The sequence below is a fragment of the Labeo rohita genome, chromosome 23 (genome assembly GCF_022985175.1).
Source record: "Labeo rohita strain BAU-BD-2019 chromosome 23, IGBB_LRoh.1.0, whole genome shotgun sequence".
Lineage (NCBI taxonomy): Eukaryota > Metazoa > Chordata > Actinopteri > Cypriniformes > Cyprinidae > Labeo > Labeo rohita.
The window spans coordinates 27,212,277-27,234,421 of NC_066891.1; the positions used below are offsets into that span (position 1 = coordinate 27,212,277).

Sequence of the window (22,145 nt, forward strand, 5' to 3'; positions counted from 1 at the left end):
TTGGTCTTATTTCATGTTATGCAGATGGAGAATCGCAGTCTAATTTCAGTCCTGAGAGGTCTCAGACCTCACGGCGGACTTCAGCAGCCGCCCCGTCCTCAGGAACATCGCTGAAGAGACTTTGCTCCAGCTGTATGGTGATCCGTGTGGACGACCTGGACATTCATCAGGTCTGAGACATATCTACTTGAGGTCATTGAAATGCACTTGAAAACAACAACCTTTATATTCTTCATATAGGCTACTATGCAGATTAAAAGTCTATCTAGTTAAAATTTTTGTTTGTTTGTTTTTGAATCCCATATGTGGTAATGTGAACAACACTTTAGATGTAGAAGCATATTACAGCAAAATTCATAGAATTTTGATTACAGATTCTGTAATCATTTACTTCTGTTGTGCAATGACACACAGAAAGTGCTAAAGAGGAAGTACTTGTTTTGTATTTGTTTTTACTCTTTTACCACAAGTTTGTACATTTATACTTTTTATGTGACACAAGTCAGTTCTGTCTAAAGTTACACTTGCCTGGTAAAAGAAATCTGCGTATGTCATCCTTTTTCATCACAAGGATAAAGCAGCATGTGATATGGTGCTGATGTTATGCTTTGGTTATGAGGTAGTTCACAAATTAAGAACAGAAATGAGAAGTTGAAGGGCAAGATGTCAATTTTGATGAGTTTCATTGAGATAAAATGAACATGACACACTAATTCAGATTTTTTAAAAAAAATCTTTGATGCATTTATGTGTAACGTTGATCAGCAAGTGTTTTTTCAATGAGAATAATGAAAACTAGTGATGGGTCGTTCTTGAACGAGTCGTCTCGAGGAGTGATTCTTTCAGTGTCGCATGCGCAACAACCTATTAGGTTCTGTTCTGGAATTAATTCACCTGTTTTGAGTCTTTGGGTTTTTGGAGTTGTTCGTTCATCTTAGAGATGAACTAATCAATTCTCTATCCAGCTCAGACTGCATTGGTTAAGCTTATTGGGCTGTCACGTGATCAACGAATGACTCAAACCCGAAATCTTGTCAGATAAGAGGTGAGGTGAGCTAATCATAGACTAAAGACCCAGGTAAACAATGAATTAATCTTTTCTGTTTCTTATACTATTATAGTTTTGTCTTGTTTGTAGTGTGATCAACGTTTGTGTAAGCAGTAGATGTGTTAGGGATATAACACTTATTTTTTTGTTATATTTTGCTAAAATGAACAAAATGACTCAAAAAGATTTGTTCATTTTGCTGAACGAGACTCAAAGGTCCGAGTCGGTAAATTGATCTGAACTTCCCATCACTAATGAAAATGTGAGACTTTAATTTTTAATGTGATGCATCTTTAGGGCTTGAACATGTCATTAGCACTGTCACTTGTGATATAATGCTTTTTTTTTCATGTTTACAGTTGGCTCAGAAGAGACATAAGTGTGTACTCTTAAAGCTACAGTTCTCAAAGTTATCAAGGATGAATAAACACATAAAATGTTTAAATAAAATGTCACTATATAAATGTTACCCTAAAGTATAAGAAATTGTTTAACCGCTTACTTTTAGAACTGAAAGTCCCATTGCTAAATGTTCTGAGTTTAATTGTTTGGGGTCAGTACTTAAAAAAAAAAAAAATAAATAAAATAATAATAATAATACTTTTATTCAGCAAGGACACATTACACCGTGTTCCAAATTATTATGCAAATTGTATTTAAGTGTCATAAAGATACATTTTTTTTGTTTTTCAAATAAAATCATGGATGATATTGTGTCTCAGGGCTCTTTGGATCACTGAAATCAATCTCAGACACCTGTGATAATTAGTTTGCCAGGTGAGCCCAATAAAGTAAAAACTACTGAAGAAGGATGTTCCACATTATTAAGCAGACCACCATTTTCAAGCAATATGGGAAAGAAAAAGGATCTCTCTGCTGCCGAAAAGCGTGAAATAGTTGAATGCCTTGGACAAGGTATGAAAACCTTAGATATATCACGAAAACTTAAGCGTGATCATCGTACTGTTAGAGATTTGTGGCTGATTCAGAGCACACACGGGTTCGTGCAGATAAAGGCAAAATGAGGAAGGTTTCTGCCAGACAAATACATCGGATTAAGAGAGCAGCTGCTAAAAAACCATTACAAAGCAGCAAACAGGTATTTGAAGCTGCTGGTGCCTCTGGAGTCCTGAGAACGTCAAGGTGTAGGATCCTCCAGAGGCTTGCAGTTATGCATAAACCTTCTATTCGGCCACCCCTAACCAATGCTCACAAGCAGAAACGGCTGCAGTGGGCCCAGAAATACATGAAGACTAATTTTCAAACAGTCTTGTTCACCGATGAGTGCCGTGCAACCCTGGATGGTCCAGATGGATGGAGTGGTGGATGGTTGGTGGACGGCCACCATGTCCCCACAAGGCTGCGACGTCAGCAAGGAGGTGGCGGAGTCATGTTTTGGGCCGGAATCATGGGGAGAGAGCTGGTCGGCCCCTTTAGGGTTCCTGAAGGTGTGAAAATGACCTCTAAAAAGTATGTGGAGTTTCTGACTGACCACTTTCTTCCATGGTACAAAAAGAAGAACCGTGCTTTCCGTAACAAAATCATCTTCATGCATGACAATGCACCATCTCATGCTGCAAGGAATACCTCTGCATCATTGGCTGCTATGGGCATAAAAGGAGGGAAACTCATGGTGTGGCCCCCATCCTCCCCTGACCTCAATCCTATTGAGAACCTTTGGAGTATCCTCAAGCAAAAGATCTATGAGGGTGGGAGGCAGTTCACATCCAAACAGCAACTCTGGGAGGCTATTCTGACAACTTGCAAAGAAATTCAAGCAGAAACTGTCCAGAAACTCACAAGTTCAATGGATGCAAGAATTGTGAAGCTGCTATCAAATAAGGGGTCCTATGTTAAAATGTAACTTGGCCTGTTAAGATGTTTTTGATTGAAATAGCTTTTGATTTCAGTAAATATGACCTCCTAATGCTGCAAATTCAACAAATGACCATTTTCAGTTCTTTACAACCTATAAAATGTTTTGAAACTCTGTTTTGCGTAATAATTTGGAACAGTGCATTTTAAGTTTTTTATTTTTGGAAAAAATACTGTTATCATTAGGAGGTTTGTTCAGTAACATTCAAATTATACTCTAATGACTGATGACTTGAAAATTATGCTGACTGTCATTTGCATCGTCAATTTAGGAAAATCAGAGAAACATATCTTTTGCATAATAATTTGGAACGCGGTGTAAGTTGATCAAAAGAACCAATACATTGCTACAAATTGATATTTTTAATAAATGCAGTTCTTACAAGCTTTTTATTCATATACAGTCCTGAACAATGTATCACTGTTTCCACAAATGTGAAGCAGCACAACTGTTTTAAATGCTGATAATGTTTCTTGAGCAGCAAATGTGCATTTCATAATAATCGAGTCAGCATATTATAATGATTTCTGAAGGGTCATGTGACTCTGAAGACTGGAGTAATGATATTGAAAATTCAAATATATTCAAATAGAAAACATTTATTTTAAATTGTCATAATATTTCACAATTTAACTGTTTTTACTGCATTTTTGATCAAATAAATGCAACCTTGGTGAGCGTAAGAGACAAAAATATATATACATTTTTTAAGATCTTTCCAACCCCAGTCTTTTTCATGATAGTGTATCTAGCTAGGAGTTCTGCTTTTCAAAATAATTTAAATGTAATTAAAGCCCAAGACACTCTGTAAGACAACAACTGGTCCCCATCTCATCTCGGAAGTCCCAGTTCTTAGCCAACTTTTGCATTTGGCCATCAATGACAGTCTTGTACAGATCAAGTTGTGAAGCTAAAGTCAAAAAAAAAAAAAAATCTATTATTAAAACCCCATCTGTTGCTTTAGGTGTCCACTGGAGGCCGTCACAGCAAGAGAACGCAGTCTCTCCTCTCCTGCAACCGCAAATCCTTACATCTCCCAGACAACACTCCTGCAATTCACCTTCAGTTCACTGAATACTACTTCCCTGATAACCCTGGACTTCCTGGTGTGTTTGCTATGATTTTTCACATTCATTGATTACTATGGTTAATGCATACCATTCATGTTAACAAACTCACATTCTTGTTGGACCCCAGTGTGATCTTATAATTATTATTTTGCTCCCTCTCTTTAGTACCCTGCTCTAATCTTTATGCCCAGCTGAATGGTCTACAGCTATGTCTGGATGCTCCAAGTGTCTTGTGGATGACTCTGTTCACACGGGGTCTACACAGGACACTAGATCAGGTCAAAGCCTTCTACCACCTTCAAGACAGCAGCAAGACGGATGAACACATCGATGTCCGCCTGGATGCAACACAACTGAAGGTAAACCGACAGATCTGATGTCCTTTGAAAGGAATGTCATGTCAAAAACAGTATGGATTTCCAATGTTTAAGAAGCACTGCTGCAGTTTTAATCTTTATCATAGACATTCCTATTTTTCATTGACCCTTTAAAGGCACAATATGTAAGATTTTTTTTATTAAAATATCCAAAAACCACTAGAACAGTGTTATATATTTTACTGACTTGTGTATTTGCATTATCCCAAATATTTCCAAGAATGTTTAAATCCAGAAAAATAAACAATTTTAACTAGTGTAACAGACCGTTCCAATCGCTCCAGCGTCCTCGGTTTGCTTTCACAACTTTAACCCCCACCCTGTTTCATACTACAGTGACTTTAATAAGTCTTTAGTACGTTAGCTCATCCATGGACATTTCTCAGGTGATTTCTGGATTTCTGCCCGAGTCCCAACAGATTGCATCCCCTGTGGGGATGAAGACTGCAACTCCCATGATTCCACACACAATCACAGCATCATCAAACTATGCCTTTGGTTCTTTGTTTGTTTTAAATATGTGCCCTCTAGTGGCGAAAACATACATGTTGTGCCTTTAAAATATGGTTCAGTAACATGATTTATACTTAAAACACACGAAAGCTTTACAAGTTTTACAAAAATTACATTAATAAGGCCCTATGAAATCTGTTTTATTTTTATGTTTATTTTTAACAAATTCTGTGTTTTCCATTAATTTTCTGGATTCCATTTTAATGGTTTATTTTAATAATCAAAAGCATCTCTAATTAGTTGATAATTAGCTGATTTTATTTTAAATAAAATATTTTCTTTCTTTTTCAGATATACTGTGTTGTATATACATTTTTCTGGTAAATAAATTCTGGTAAATAATTTTTCTGGTGAATATTTCTTAAAAATAATGTTGTAACAATCATTTTTTTATTATTAGTAGTAGTAGTACTGTCATTACATTAAGTAATATATATCTGTCACAGTTTCTTCAAGTTAAACCAAACTTTTATTTTGACAGGTTGCTGTAAAGACCTTTAAGTTTCTGTTGTATATGATTTTTCTCAAAAGAAACGATAAAATGTTCATGAAGTGACTCTCAGAGCAGTTCTAGAGATTGTTTAAGTGTTTATTTATTCATATATTGATGCGGCAGAGGATAAAAACACCACAAGCATCATGCACACTTCAGTATGTGTGTAGTAAACAAAAATGCGCGTCTGCGCCATTCATTCACATAGACGCATACAGAATTCATCGACACTAGTCCATATTGCATTTTGATTTAAATGTACTGACCAAATTTTAATTTATTCATCTAAAATTTGGAAAATTCCAAAAATTGGTGACATTCCGTGTTATACAGTCAATTCCATTTTTATGACTGGATTCCGCAATTCTGTCTGTGTTTTTCGTATCCTGCAAATCATAGGGCCCTACTTCCACTCTAAAAGATATCTTTTTGCTTTCGATAACATTTTGCAAATGTTTTAGCTTAAACTTCTTTCTCTTCAGCTGATCATTCCTCTGGAATCCTCCATTTTGGATCACCCAGACCGCCCTCAGTCATTGAGCATCAGTCTTCCTCAGATAGTCTTTAGCAACACACGCCACGCTCCTCACGGTTCCCATTCGGACCTCAACAGCACCTACAACAGCTTCTCCGTCCGTCCTTTCTTCCATCCCACGGTGTGCCAATCTTTCCCTCGAGATCAGAGCGTCTTGCATCCCCTGCCGTCTGCATTCCTTCAGCACTGTCTAGAAAATGAGTCCTTGTCTTTAATGCACAAACGTCCCTCTCGTTCTCAAGACGTCTGGTCTGTCAGTCTGTCCCGAGTGACTCTTTGCTTTGAGGGGGCTCGTCGAGGGCTAAGAGGCAAAGCCCTTCCATTTGTTGAGCCCTTTGCCATGTCTTTGTGGATGTGTCACCCTTCTGCCTTCAAGAAAGGCTGTCGTTGTTCGAGTATAGATGGCGAATCAAAATCCCCTAACAGTTTTAGCAAACAACCCCTCCTAGACTCATCGCAGAGTGTAAATGATGTAAATAAAGTTGACCAAACCGAAGGTCTAGTAAACTCTCCCTTGGCCTCAATCCATATCTTAGCCCAGTCTATCACTCCTGTCAAAATGTGGCTTAACCATTACCAGTTCGTAGCTCTTTTGCGCATGAAGGACTACCTTGCCCGACTAGCTGGAGATTTGACCAAGGACGTCCAAGGTTTAGGACAACCTGAACATAAACCCTCAGATCCCCCTTCGGTTTGTGTCTCAATCCTAATGGAGGCGATAGAACTTGCTCTGCTGCTTCCTCCTGCAACATGCGAGCCAGAAGAAGAAGCCCGTTCTCCTGAGGAAACGGACAGTCCTAGCTTGACCGACTCTGATATCTCGCCATCCCACCATGCCCGCGAGCCTGGCCTGCTGGAGGACAGTGGGACGGGAGGAAATGAGGATCAAGAGGATGATGCAGAACAGGAGGGATCGGTAGAGGAGGCTTGCGAAGCTGTTGAAGAAGGAATTGATGGATCAACCGGGCAAGATGTTGAAGCTCAGGCCGCCGTTGCGTCCACATCTCCTCCGCTTTCTCCAGGGAACACTGCATTGCTGTCCCGTCATAGCTCCACTTTCAGCTTAGAAGGGGAGTTGTCCAGTGCCCTGAATGCCACCAAAGGTGTCACCAAAGACGCACTCAGCGCCTCGTTGGATCTCACCAAGGGTGCCCTGTCCATCACGAAAGATGCCTTCAGCATCCTGAGCCGAGGATCTGGCATGACTAAACTCTTCGCTCCTCAAAACAAGTAAGACCTTTGAGCCATCTACATTGTTTTGGTCTAGATTTTAGGATTGTATTGACATGGAAAATCTGAGATATCTTACGGTGACTTAAACTGATCATTTTACTGTTCGCATTTTATCTCCTTGAACTGCTGTTCTATCACTTGGCCATTGTTGACTCCATCCTTGAAATTATTGCCTGAACAGAGCCGTTTAATTTGTGGTTCAGCTTGAAACAATGTATTTTTTGTTTCTGAATATCTGGCCATCTTTTAGATGAGCTCACATGCAGTGCACACAGTACATAATTGAAAAGAGCTGATACTGCTTGTGGCTGTTTTAGTGAATGTCTGTATTCTGTGTGAGGAAGACACATTGGGCTGTATTTGAACCAGTTTAAGCGTTACATTAGGCATTTAATTACAGTAAATTTGCTCATTGTTGGTACATCAGCCTGTAGTCTTAAAAGCATAGTTCACCCAAAATTGAAAATGCTTTTATTGTTTACTCACTCATATGTTGTTATGAATCTATACAACTTTAATTCATCTTCAAAACATGAATGAATATATTTTTAATGAAACCTTTAAAATGAAAGAATTCTGTCCCTCTATTGACCACAATTTTGATGCTTCAAAAAGTTCACAAAGACAGCATAAAAGTAATCCATATGAATCAAGCAGGTTAATCTTCTGAAGAGACCTGATCATTTTATGTGATAAACAGATGTAATTATTTTTTAAACAAATAAACATTGATCAAAACAAATATTTAGAACACGCAAAATATTGTAAACTTCACCGTACTTGCTTGACATATAATAACCCATGAGGTTTGTTCTTGCGTATGAGGCAACTTTCATTGAGTTTCCCTTTATCATATTTGATGTGCTCTGTGTATGTGCATTGATATGTGCAGTGTTATATGAGCAATAACCCATTCGTAGACGTGAGATATGGCTGAAGCCCAAGCCTCTGTTACTAATTCAAAAACATCAGTTTAGAACTGATAACAAAGGAACACTGAGTTGCTTCTTTGAAAGCTTATTGTATTACTGCATTAAAAGCTCACTGCATTATGTAGAGTATTATGAAAGAGAGAGTGTGATTACTTGCATCTGATACAGAATACATTCTTCATCTCAATTTTATATTCACAATAAAATATTAGTTTGAATGTCCGCTTAGTATCTTTGTTGTGACGTTAATATCCTTTCATCTGTTAAGGGTAATTTCTGATGACAGCACTGCTCAGTGCATTTATTAGCAGTGCCAAGCTGTTATTGAAAGTGAAAATAACTTCCGTTTAAACAGCATTTATTTTTCAATTTAAAAGTCTTTACTGCTGACTCTCTTTTCACCATCTAATGGCAGAACAATGTAAGTAAAATCATCATCACGAACGCATGCACAATTTCTCAATACTGAACACTATTATTAAATACTACTATTATTTATATAAAATATTATTTATTGATTAATAATATTTAATAGACAGCAACAACATCCATCACAAAAGTTAGGGATGCACGATATTATCGGACTGATATCGGAATCGGCCGATAATGACTTCAAATGTAAATATCGGCATCGGCCCGATATGAAAAATTATGCCGATATGTTTTGCCGATAAGATGAATATGTTAACTCACATGTGCTAAGGGTGTGCTAGGGATTAGATCACGTCAGCAGTGTGGCTCATTCTTGAAGCAAAGTTTTGACTGAATGAGGAGTAGATTCACTGTTTTGTATCGCTGCATTTAAACTGAGAATACACATACAGAATGATGCATAGCAATAGCACGTGCAGTGGCAGCAGCGGCTATAGGAGAAAGCGCGCCGTTGTTCCATTTGGGATAATTTACTGTTGCCTGTTTCATATCCAGTCACTAGATCGCTAAATGCACATTTTAAATGGTTTTATGGTGCTCTTTGTTGTATTTTGAAACCCAATGGCTGTGTTTGCACATGACATGATCTGCATTTAAAATAAAAAGTAATTACGGCGCGCGGTCAGTGAATTCTCTTTCTTCGGCGGCGCAACGGCAAAACACACTGTTGCTCATATGAAACATTTTTTGTGAATATGACACAAGTGAGGTACAAAGCATTCTTTATAAGTTAAATAATTGGTTAGCAGGCAAATGTTAGTAGCGACCATACTTTTGGATTCATGCCGTTCGAGCCAATACATTTAAAGCCATAAGCGGCTGTGTGTCCTGTTTTCCCGGTTGGTCACGAATTGCCACAAACTTAATAATATTTATAGTTTCTTTTCACAAATCATCACCGTCTCACCCTTTAATTTCGCAGGTTTGTTTTCTTGTCATTTACTTTTAATCCATGTTGTCGGATCATTTATGCGGGTAAACTGCGTGTGGGAAATAAAAGATTTCGTGGCAATAAATTAAGAATTCGTTAATACGACTTTTTAATTCGTTCCCTTATTTTACAAATTAATAAATTAATAAAACGTAGGAACGAATTAACAAGTTGTAGGAAATAATTATGTTCGTGTCCCGCAGCCCTGTCAGAGCGCAGTGCACCGTATAAAATAATTAGAAATTATAATTAAACATGACTTAGTGACTACATTTCTATTACTTTCTTTCCATGTTGAATGCCTTTGTATTGCAGGGCTCTAGAATGATCAAAACTGTCACTTTTTTTTTTTTTTTTTTTAAATGTGCAAGTTAAAATTTGACGTGGTCGCACTGCTCCATACAGCGCGGGTTACAGAGTTACAAAGCCGTGGCATATTCAGGATTTCACTGATCACGCAAAGAGTAGTTTTCGTTGTGAGCGCTTCGGGTGTAGAGCCTGGTTTGTATTTGTAGTGTCAGCACGAGCCAGGTGGTGACGGCAAAAAGGACGCGACTATTCTGGAAACGATGGCGGACGGAGGATTTGGTTTTCGAGTAGGGTAAAAGACCGCTTGTTAAACCAGAGAAGGTAAACATGTTGGTATTCTTGTGCAAAAAAAGTGTACTGTTTTGCCAGTTGGTCACGAATTGCCACATAACTTAATATTTTTATTTTCCCAAATCCTCACCGTCTCACCCTTTAATTTCTTAGGTTTATTTTCTTGTCATTCACTTTTAATCCATGTTTTCGTATCTCTTACTGTGATAAATTGCGGGTGGGAAATAAAATATTTCGTGGGAATAAATTAACAATTCATTAATACTACATATTAATTCGTTCCCTCATTTTACAAATTAATAAATTAATAAATCATAGGAACGAATTAAGAAATTGTAGCAATGAATTATGTCCTGTTCATGTCCCGCAAAGCACCCTCACTGTCACCCAGTTTAGTTCTACTTTTCTGTTTTCGTTTTGAAATGTTGTATTCAGATTGCGAATTCGAAAGTGAAAGCATCCGAAGTTCGGCTTATAACATAGCAAAAGTGAACTTAATTTACAAAATTCAGATCATAAATAATGCTAGTCTACTGATGAAAAAGAAGGGATTGAATGTAAACCACTCATTACTATTTATTTAATCCTAACGAATAAGTTATTGTTAAAAACTAACTTTCCAAATAAAATGATATATATCGGTATCGGTATCGGTATCGGCCAAAATGAGATGAAAAAATATCGGCATATCGGATATCGGCAAAAATCCAATATCGTGCATCTCTAATAAAAGTTGCTAGGCAATTCAGTGAAATGTACACAGACAGTGCTCTGATATACAGCACTGAATTTACATAAACATGATAAGATTTTGCCAAAACTAGTTGCTCTGGAATAAATAATAGATTAATGGGACCAAAGGCTACCCATTAGATTTACCCAAAATGAATTTTAACCCATGTTTAACCACTACAGACATCAGAGCCAGCAGCAAATTCCAGAAGATCTGGCTGAGGTGAGACGCTCTCGGGCAGGTTCATGAGCGCTGAATGGCCATTGGCGCATTGGAGCTTACATGTCCAAAAACGTCAACACAAATTTTCAAATAGACGTAATTTTCACTAACGAACTGCATATTTGAACTGTAAACAAGCATATTCTGACCTGAAAACCTCAAAAACAGTAATAATTTTAAAATTATAGTGGATTTGGGCATATGCCATGACACTTACTGTGAGAATTACCGCAAGTGGAGTGATACGATTACAAACTGTGAAACGGTTGTTGGAGTTCTGTTGGACTCTAATATCACACTCTTATTAGCCAGTCAGATTCGAGGACCAGAAAGAACTGTTGTATAAATATAAATAACCTAAATTAAATTATTTGACTTTCAATGGAGGAACAGAACTCTCTCAGGTTTCATTAAAAATATCTTCATTTGTGTTTAGAAAATAAATTAAGGTTTAATGGGTTTGGAATGACTTGAAGATAATTAATTAATTAATTAATTAATTAATTGGTTATAGCTTTAATTAACTGTCCCTTTAAATAATTAGTTCACTCCTGGATTAAAATTTCCTGAAAATTTACTCACCCCCATGTCATCCAAGATGTTCATGTCTGTCTTTCTACAGTTGCAAAGAAATTAAGGTTTCTGAGGAAAACATTACAGGATTTTTCTCCATATAGTGGACTTCAGTGGGAGGCAATGGGTTGAAGGTCCAAATTGCAGTTTCAATGCAGCTTCAAGGGATTTTTCACAATCCCAGCCGAGGAATAAGGTCTTATCTAGCGAAACGATCAATCATTTTCTAAAAAAAAAAATGAAATGCTCATCTTGCACTAGCTCTATGATGCGTGTCTGCATCTTCACGTATTACATAATCACATTGGAAAGGTCACATGTGGTTCGTTCTTCATCTGTGTACTTTGGTTCAAAAAGGTAGGGTAGGGTGAAAAACTTTTCTCCTCCAACTTCAAAATCGTCCAAAATCGTTTTTACCTTTTTTGGTAAAGGGTGGTTGACTTTCTTTGCATGTTCACTTTGTAAGCACTAGGTCTGTGTTTCCGCGTGACCTTTCCAACAAAACTGCGTAATGCATGAGGTCGATCTAGTGCAAGACAAGCATTTGTGGTTAAAAAGTATATACATTTTTATTATTTATTTTTATTTATTTTTTTTTTTTAAGAAAATGACTGATTGTTTCGCTAGATAATACCCTTATTCCTTGTCTGGGATCGTGTAGAGCTCCTTGAAGCTGCGCTGAAACTGTAATTTGGACCACTAATATGGAGAAAAAAATACTTGAATGTTTTCATTAAAAACCTTAATTTCTTTTTGACTGAAGAAGGACAGACATGAACATCTTGGATGTGAACTAATCCTTTAATATGTTTAATCAGTTATGCTCAACTCTTCCTGCCAGTGTGGTTAATGACACTTAATTCAACTCAAGTATCATGTTGTGACTTCTGTAGGGAGCAAAGTGCACGGCCAGAAGAGTCCAGTCCCTCCTTCATGGGTAACCTGCGGCTTCAGACCATGAAACAGTCGCCTTCCCAAAATTCCTGTGACAGTGCCATTTTAGAGAGTAGTCTGGCGGACGATGGTTTGTCCATTGATAGTGACATCAGTGAAAACTTTGTCATCCTCATGGACTCTGGTACAGCAGCACTCATTGCACTTTTATTTTAAAAACTAGAACTCTGTGTCTGAGGTATGTGTATTTGTGTTGTGATTCAGAGTCTGGTGTGGAGTCTTTGCGTCCTAATGGTACAGGTGTCTCCGGCAGCTGTGCTAGTCCAGCTCCTGGAACAGAAGGCGGGTCATCAGCAGACCTCAGCAGCTCTCTGTCCCAGAGCACTGAAGACATTACCCAAGATATGGTGAGTTTTGTCTATCTGTAGCATATCTAGATGGCTGAACTCTTGCCACTTGTATAATATTTTGAATAACAATATAATTTATTAATTTATATAACTGGATGTTTTCTGAGGGACCTCCTGGTTGAGAACAATTTATCTTAAAAATAATGTGATTTTTAATGAATGCTCTGATTTTATTTCAGGTGTCTGTGTTAGTTCTGTGTCTGAGTCGAATGGGGTGCCTGACGGAGATGCGTGGTGAAGATATCGTGGTGGCGCTGGAAGCCAAGGAGCTTGTGCCTAAACAACATGGCAACCATAAAATCACAGATCTGCTGGCGGGACTGGCACTGACACAGGGTTAGGATGCTGAATCTGTCCATAATTGTGAATGCAGAACAGTTAGGCCAGTGGTTCTCAAACTTTTTATACCAAGTGCCACCTCAGAAAATATTTGGCTCTCCAAGTACCACCATAATGACCAACATTAAAATGCAGTGCACTTTAAAGGGGTCATCGGATGCCCATTTTCCACAAGTTGATATGATTCTTTAGGGTCTTAATGAAAAGTCTATAATATACTTTAGTCAAAAATTCTCAATGGTTGTTTTCCTATTATTTTATAGCTTTTTACCGCATGTTTTTGTGAAAATGATTAGGTTAAGTATAGTGTTACACATTCTTTTTAATATGCCAATAAAAAGTACCACAAACTTTCTCACTTCATTAAAATAAAGCAAAACAAAATGACAAATGTTTATTTCACGTATTTGCGCGCTTGCAGCGGGAATGTCTTAAGCGAGAACATGAAGTTTAAAGCTTACAGGCTTCCGTACGTCGTCCGCCCACAGCGTCTTCTGGGATTTCTAACGGTTCGATTCTCTCAAGTCTGCATTCGATGCATCCTCGATTTCAAGAACACATCTGGGCACTTTCATGTGTCCTCTGTACTTGCATTCTTGAGTATTGGAATTGAACTTCGATGGTTAGTGATGACGTAGAGCGAGAACACGAGGACGCAAGATCGCATAAAAAGCATATTGAGAAAATGTCTCCTTAATCAAACACACCTGATTCAGATCATCAGCTTATTAGTAGAGACTCCAAGGCAGAGATTTTCTTACTACAGGGAGATGAGTGGGTATTACTTACTATTGTAGAAAGCGTAACGGCTAACTTGGATCACATGTCCCTTAATAACCAATCACATTACAGCCTTGACGTCACTGAATTTCATTCAGAGTTGTGCGACACTCAATCGCCGTTTACGGATACCAGGAATGAATGAGAAATGCCCTAAGCTAAATCCTATTTGTCACAAAAAGTCAGTGACTTTTCTTGTAAAACTGCATTTTTCTCGAATATAGTTGAATATAGTTCAATCCAGAAGTATTGTTTAGTGTAAAACATGCTGAAGATTAGCAGATAGGCTGTTGATTCATTAAATGATAAGCTGTTTCCTCTAAAAAGCTGTTTATTCAGCATAGTGAAGCCTCTTTCCATTGACATCCATTCAAATAAAATGGCCTCTGGTCTCCTTTCCCATATACTGCCAGACCAGAAGCATTAGCTTTAGCCATTACGCTTTTTGACTAATAGTTGTAGGCTTGCCATCTATTGGCTTTGCTTCAAGACTTGAAATGGGTGTGTCAGACAAAGGAGAGATGCAAAATGTGCAGTGTTGGAGGGGCCTCCTGGAGCGTGGTTAGGAACCACTGCACTAGTGGTACTTGTACTACGCTTTGAGAACCACTGATTTAAGCTGTCTTTTGATTATTTAACCTTTTTTTTTTGTCCTGTCTGTTTACAATAATTTAGAACACAACTTTGTGTTTACATTCATCTCCCATTCAAATGTTCCAAAGATTACACTGGTGATCACCCTCACAACATCAAAGATGTAGATGAGTTTGTTTCTTCATCAGATTTGGAGAAATCGCATTACATTACTTGCTTACCAATGGATGCAGTGAATGGGTGCCGTCAGAATGAGAGTCTGATCAAACAGCTGATCAAAACATCACAGTAATCCATAAGTAATCCACACCACTCCAGTCTGTCAATTAACCTCAATTAAAATGAGTCATCTGTTCATAATATTGCTTCCTCCAGTGAAAAATTCATATAGTATGAATTAGGTGAGAAATATGCGGGTTCAAGCATTGTTTACAAGTGAAAACAGAGTCCAAAATGAGTCCAAAAACAAATACGTAAGTGGATTTTGATGTGAGAGGACAACAGAGGATGGACTTTTTAACTATTTTAATTACAGTTTAAAGATAAAACACCTTAATGGTGGATTTATTTAGTACAAACATACAGATTTTTACTTCACAGGATGTTTACTGATGGACTGGAGTGGTGTGGATTACTTGTGGATTGTTGTGATATTTTTTTATCAGCTGTTTGGACTCTCATTCTGACGGCACCCATTCACTGCAGAGGATTCGTTGTTGAGCAAGTGATTCAGTGCTAAATTTCTCTAAATCCCATGAAGAAACTCCTCTACATCTTGGATGGCCTGAGAGTAAGTACATTTACAGTATTTTTTCATTTTTGAGTGAACTATTCCTTTAAGAAAAACAATCCCTATGCACATTGTCCATGCTACTGAATGCTGGGGAAATTGGATATTTGTGTTTAGGTGCAGATCAGGTGATACACCCATAGTACTCATGGTATGTCTCTTTTCACTCCTTTGTTATGAAGTCAGGAACTTGTGCATCACCAAGCACTAATTATTTACGACTCAAAGCATGCAATCTGCTCCTCTAACCATGTGTTAATCTGTCTTAGCAACCACCCCATATAATTACCTCTCTCACGCTCCTCATTTCTATGGTAACTGTTTTATCAGTCTGTTGTGTATACATGCAGAATGGCACTTATTTATGATTTACCGTAATGTTCTCTCAAAACATCTTTATTTTTTTTCTCTCCACAGCTGCTGCTTCTTCTCCAAGTGCTCCTCTGTCTCCCGGCCCCCGGTCCCTCTCCTGTCCACCAGCTGCGGCCCTCAGGTTAGAGATGGGGCCGCGAGCGGGCAGACACTCACCTCTGTCTGAGAGCGTGGGCTTCATGGAAATGTGCTTGACAGGATGCAAAGCAGAGCTCCTGGCTTCTACCTTAAACACGCTAGGACCGTTCCTGGAGGATGAGCTCAGCGCAGACCCCCAGCCAATGAGACTGTGGTTCCGGGACACTGCTATTACACTAAAAGTGAGAATCAGGGTCAATGGAAGATAGATTATCAGTTGTGAAATGCTTTAGGAGCAATACAAAGTTTTCTGTTCTGCTTTATCTCTTTCTGACAGGATGATGGTCCTCGTGTTTACCCGACTGCTCCTCAACCAGTCCCTGTGCTCTTCTCTCTGGACGGCATTGTGTTGGAACGTTTAGATGATGGAATCCTCAGCTTGAGACGTGAGTCCTTTGGGTTTGTGTTACAGCAGCTGCTCAGATTACATGATATCTGTGCTGTCACCTGTTAAACTAATGTTTGCTTCCTCTGTTTCACTTTTACGCATGCAGCTGCAAAGAGCCAATCAGGGACTGAGACAGAAGGGGACAAAGACCGAGCTGGCCAATCTTGCTTTAGAGCTGAGGAGAAGAACGAGGTATGTTATATTAGCAAATCAATAAACAGTTGCAGTCGAAATGTGCAAGACATTTTGCTGCAGAGAACAAAATTTTGTGAAAACAATTTAACAAGGGCATCAGTACACTATTAGAGAAAGTTTATTAATACACATTTGAGTAATTCTGAGAATAAAGTTGATGAATAATAATAATAAAAAAAAATCTAATTGGCTCTAAACGTTCTTGTTCACAATTATTCAACCCCCAAAAGTAAAATTTGGTGCAGAATCTTTTATTCTTTAAAGCCACCAATAAGTGATGTTTTAGTAACAAATTTCGGGAGAAGCACGCACAGATAATTTAACTCGGCCCAGGAGGACGCCCATAAATAAACTAAGCAGCCTTACCTTCCTCATCTCTAGTCGTCAGCATCCCTCCTCCACCCCGACTCCTCACCATTAACCCTTCCAGGGGTGTAAGCGTGGGGTCCGGGCTAAGGAGCTGAGCTCAGAGCCCTCTCCCCGGACAGCACGCCACGTAGGCATACATTTATTCCTCACTATTGTCTGTAAGGCAAACTCGTGAAACACGGCCCATTCCTTGCCTGAAAAAGCTTTTAGATCAGTGATAATTTTTGGTTTTCACTTTGCCACTGTTTTTTTCACATTCAACCAAATATTTTTAATGAAAATTAAATCTGGAGGCTGAACAGGCCACTCAAGAACGTTGTATGACTGATCCCTGAACCAAGCATGAGTAGATTTGGATGTAGACTTTGGGATGATTGTCCTGCAGGAATCTCCATTGATCATCAGCTTTAGTCTTTGCACCAAAGGCATCACAATTCTTGCCAAAATGGCCTGATACTTCAAAGAATCCATGATGTCCTTCATACAGTCATGATTTCCACTTCCAGCTACAGTAAAACAACCCCATAACAGGTCTAGTCCACCTCAGTGTTTGGCCATGGCGATGGTGTTCTGCTCGTAAATTTTGCCTTTTTTGCACCAGACATACTGCTGATCCACAAGTCCAAGAAGTTCCAGTTTGGTCACATCACTCCATAAAACATTCTTCCAGAACTCCACAGGTCTATATAAATTATTTTTATAATATTCAAGTTAGGGCTGTCAAATGGTACCGGTTCGGTACTTTCGGTTCTGAAATTTTAAAAACGTCCATTTCCCGCTCACATTTGAGCGCTGTCGAGCCGATTTTTAAACATCGCTGATTGGCCATAGTGTTCACGCGCTCAACAGACATGACTGTGATTGGCTACAATGATAAGCGCTTCAGCTCACAAATAAGCACAACGGGAGCGTTTGAAAGCCGCGTCTATCAGCGGATCCGTCTATGTGCAGATGTATTAGGGATCCAATGACACGCGTGGCTTTCAAACGCTCCCGTTGTGCTTATTTGTGCCAATCATTGTAGCCAATCACAGTCATGTCTGTTGAGCGCGTGAACACTATGGCCAATCAGCGATGTTTAAAAATCGGCTCGACAGCTCTCAAATGTGAGCGGGAATGGACGTTTTTAAAATTTCAGAACCGAAAGTACCGATCCCGGTACCATTTGACAGCCCTAATTGAAGCCAGCGTTTTATGTTCTTCTTGGTCAAGAGTGACATTTGGCAAGATGGCCCAACATGAAATCCATACTTGTCTTGTTTTCTTCTTAAAGTCTGCATTGAAATGTTTTTCCATCTTTCATCACGTCGTCTTGAAAGTCTTTGGCTGTACCTGTATTTCAGGTTTTTACTCAGTTGTTCTGATCAAATGTGTTTTCTGGTGCAACACATTTTAAGCTAAGGAATAAGGCTGCCAGCTGTGTCTCTAGGAACTTTTAATGTAAACTTCTAAAGAATTTCTAAAGTAATAAAATTATTTCTTCTCTATAGCTTTTGTGAGATCTCTGTTGACCTTGTCGTATTAGCTACTCAGCTTTACCACATGCAGAATCTAACTGTATGTACTGCATGTGTAACAGCTCAAGCTAATTCTGTTTTCTAATGGACTTTCTAAAGTTTTAATTTTGTTTTAAGACAGTTTTTTTCCCACCATAAAAATAAGTGAAAAAAAAAATGGGGGTTGAATAATTATGACATAGCTGTTATTAAAAAAATCCTAGAACTCAAAAATATTACATTATATATTGACATTATCACTTTTAATATGCCGGTAATTTGTTATAGATGCAATTTTAAATAATAAAGTCCTGGATTTTCAGAAAAACCTGTATTTGTAAAGTGCTACAGTCTTTAGGGGGGGTTGAATAATTTCGCTGACAACTGTACACAATGTAATGTTGCATTATTTAATGTGTTTGGCTTGTTTGAGTTTGTTTTGAAATGTTGAACAGACAATCTGCCCCTATTGTAGTTTTCAAATCCCATTTTCACTCACATTCAATTTAAACATGGCATTTTAAGATGTATGATGTCAGTTTGGATATAAAACAATTAAGAAATGATTGGCTTTTGATGTTGTTGACATGAAACCTAGTGTGATGCATCTTGACACACAATATTTTATTTATACACAAGCACAAAATTCACTCTGTATGGTAGCCCATGTCCACCACATAACAAATTTTGCTTTGGTAAATCATAATTATGATATGATATAATAAAGTCAAAATTCAGAAATAAAAAAATTTAAATATAGATACAAATATAAATTATGAGATACCAAGCCATAATTATGAAATAGTTGAAACTAAGATAAAAAAAATAATAAATAAAAGGTAATTATGACAAATAAAATTGATATTTTTATCATTACGAGCTTTTGTAATGATTAACTTTTGTATTTCATAAATTCAGCTTTTTTTATATCAACTTTGTCATTTTTTACCTTTTTATATCCATTTTGACTTTTCATTGTTTTGTTTTTTTTTTTTCATTTTCTGTATCATTTTCAATGTCGTACAGTACATAATTGACTTCTCTTGCAATTTTGACTTTTGACTTTGACTTGCCAGTTCTCTTTTTAGCATTATCTCATAATTAAGACTTTGTATCTCAGTTTTCAGTTTTTATCTCATAATTGACATAGTATCTCATAATTTTAAATTGTATGTCATAATTGTGCTTTTATGTCATAATTGTGAATTTTTTTTTGTGGTCAAAATGGGCTTCCATAAATTTTAAGAGCAATTTGTGTGTATGTGTATCCTTTTTGGAGAAATAAAAAATGATTTGGTTAATACAGTTTCAAGCCTACAGGATACTAGTAATTGCAATTTTCCAGTGCTTGGCTACGATTCCTTTCGAGGACAAGAGAAGTCTCTCAGATGTCAACAGTGGCATTTGATATCTTAATTACATGTCTGAAGTCTAAATGTCAGTTATTATTTATGAATGAAGGTGTATTGCTACAGCTGCTCTCTAAATTAGTCTCTTATTTCTGTTAGCATGTTTCAGATAAGTGTTTTGTGCTTCAGCTGATCATGACTGATGTTTAGTTTAGTTCAGATCGAAGAATCTCATCTGTGTCCGTTTCTCTGTTGGTTCAGTCTCTGGAGTCCAAACTTGCTGATGTCCAGTCAGCTCTAGAGAAAGCTCTGTCTGAACGAGAGCGCCTGCTACAGGAAGTCAGGAAACACAACCCCTCCTTCACCTTATGATGTACAAAGGGAAAGACACCAGGCACAAGAGAAAACATCTTGTAGATAAACCAGAAGAACAAGAGGTTTGCCTCTGCTGACCTAAAGTTCTCATCCATCCCTTTCTGTACCTTTAATCTAATGTCTGAATGTGAAATCCTGTCATCCAGTTCTCTTCAGTCGCTTTGAGCATCCTCCATGAGTCTTCCTGTATAGTGATGTTTCTCTGTACGTGACTGCACTAAACCGGTTCACCACGACAGCGGTGAAATAGATAAAACACACACTTTCACTTCTACAGACCCTTTTTAAGGCACATTGGATCATCTCTTCACTTCTGGTCAGCATGGTTCTTGCACATTAGTCATTTTTAGTTTCACGACAGGAGTGTATAAAGCTTTTAGATTTTATAGACATGTCTGAGTGTAGTTTGGTACCTCAGCTGTGTAGCGCTGGTAGACACAAGCTCTGTTCCACAACCTAGAGAGATCTCTAGACAACAAGCCTGGGTTGATATTATCAATCAATTTTTTTTACCAGGAATTTATCTTTAAATCTAAACTAATTTCTGTTAATGCATTAACACAACTTTACTACATATTACTTGTTGTGCGCCTCCAATAATCGCTTTGTGCTGTTGCTTTTATTATGGAGAAGTCTCAACTTACAAATTCGATCAATTTTAACACAAAATTCAATGGTGTTTGACGCACTTTAATTTTATTGATATCTCAGTTCAAGCAGCACATGAACCGATCATCTCTTTCTCTTTACTACTAGTTATAGCATGAAATGAAGATGAACGAACATCAGAAGGTTGAAAGAAGCAGTACAACAGTAGGGCCCTATTATTTACATGTGGAAAACATGGACAGAATCACAGAATCCAGTCATAAAAACGGAATTTACTGCATAACGCAGAATGCATTTCCGGATTTTTCTCCACATAATAGACTTCATTGGTGCCCCGATTTTGAACTTTCAAAAATGCAGTTTAAATGCAGCTTCAAAGGGCTCTAAACGATCGCAGCCGAGGTAGAAGAGTCATATCTAGCGAAACGATCTGTTTTTTTTTTTGTTTTTTTTTTTGAAAATAAAAATGTGTATACTTTCTAACCACAAAAGCTCGTGTAGCACAGGCTCTGGGATGCACGTCCGTAACACTACGTACTATTGAATCATGTCGAAAGGTCACGCTCAAGGGCGGAACTACAGACCCAGTGTTTACAAAGCAAACGCGCAAAGACTAAGGAAGCACAAATAAGTCAAATGCTGTTTACAAACAAAAAGGTACAACGATTCTGAAGTTGTAGGAGAAAATGAGATGGAGTTTTTCACCATACTCAACCTTTTTGAGTACATAGACGATGAACTTAGATGTGATTCATAGCATCATGGACGCGCATCCCAGAGCCTGTGCTACATGAGCTTTTGTGCTTAAAGTATACAAATTATTATTTTTAGAGCCCTTTGAAGCTGCATTTAAACTACTTTTTGGAAGTTCAAAATCGGGGCACCAATGAATTATATGGAGAAAAATCCTAAAATGTTTTCCTCAAAAACCATAATTTCAAAAAACTAAAGACAGAAAGACATGAACATCTTGGATGACAAGGGGGTGAGTAAATTATTTGTGAATTGTTGTCCAGGAAGTGGACTTCTCCTTTAAAACTAATTGTTTAGTAAAATTAAAAAAGGATATCAGGGCCTTAAAACTAATTTTTCAGAAAAAAAAAATGAATTTAAAGAAATTTGGGAAAAATAAAATAGATTTCATAGGGCCCTACAACAGGTACTCTACGAATAATGTTGCTCTCGAAGATACTTTGTTTTGGTCAGAAGCAGGTTTTATTTGCTCATAAGCAATCCCAGAATGCATTTAGCAGGAATAAGTTTAGTAAGATGGCAGATGGAGATGAGAGACTTTTAGATCATTAAATGGACTGTTTCACTCATTTTATGCACAATTAGAATTTTTGTGCTTAATGAAGTTTCAAGCATAGGTTCGGGAGGAGCCTAATCATTCAGTCCTGTCAATCATCATTTTGGGCCTATATGTGACCCTGGTTCATAAGGGTTAATTTATACATCATCTGAAAAGAGATGATGAGG

At 37.7% G+C, this 22,145-nt stretch overlaps 1 protein-coding gene across 1 annotated transcript in view; it reads left to right on the forward strand.

Annotated features, from left to right (window-relative positions):
* The window catches only part of bltp3a (bridge-like lipid transfer protein family member 3A), a 50,233-nt gene extending 28,449 nt beyond the window's left edge, over window positions 1-21,784 (forward strand). Inside the window, exons 11-21 of the mRNA XM_051096471.1 lie at window positions 25-170; window positions 3,889-4,030; window positions 4,160-4,353; window positions 5,860-7,142; window positions 12,462-12,646; window positions 12,727-12,869; window positions 13,052-13,208; window positions 15,793-16,067; window positions 16,163-16,271; window positions 16,380-16,465; window positions 19,944-21,784. Of these exons, the coding sequence (XP_050952428.1) occupies window positions 25-170; window positions 3,889-4,030; window positions 4,160-4,353; window positions 5,860-7,142; window positions 12,462-12,646; window positions 12,727-12,869; window positions 13,052-13,208; window positions 15,793-16,067; window positions 16,163-16,271; window positions 16,380-16,465; window positions 19,944-20,054 (2,831 nt within the window). The 3' untranslated portion in view covers window positions 20,055-21,784. The remainder of the gene's footprint in view (window positions 1-24; window positions 171-3,888; window positions 4,031-4,159; window positions 4,354-5,859; window positions 7,143-12,461; window positions 12,647-12,726; window positions 12,870-13,051; window positions 13,209-15,792; window positions 16,068-16,162; window positions 16,272-16,379; window positions 16,466-19,943) is intronic.
* The last annotated feature ends 361 nt before the right edge of the window (window positions 21,785-22,145 follow it).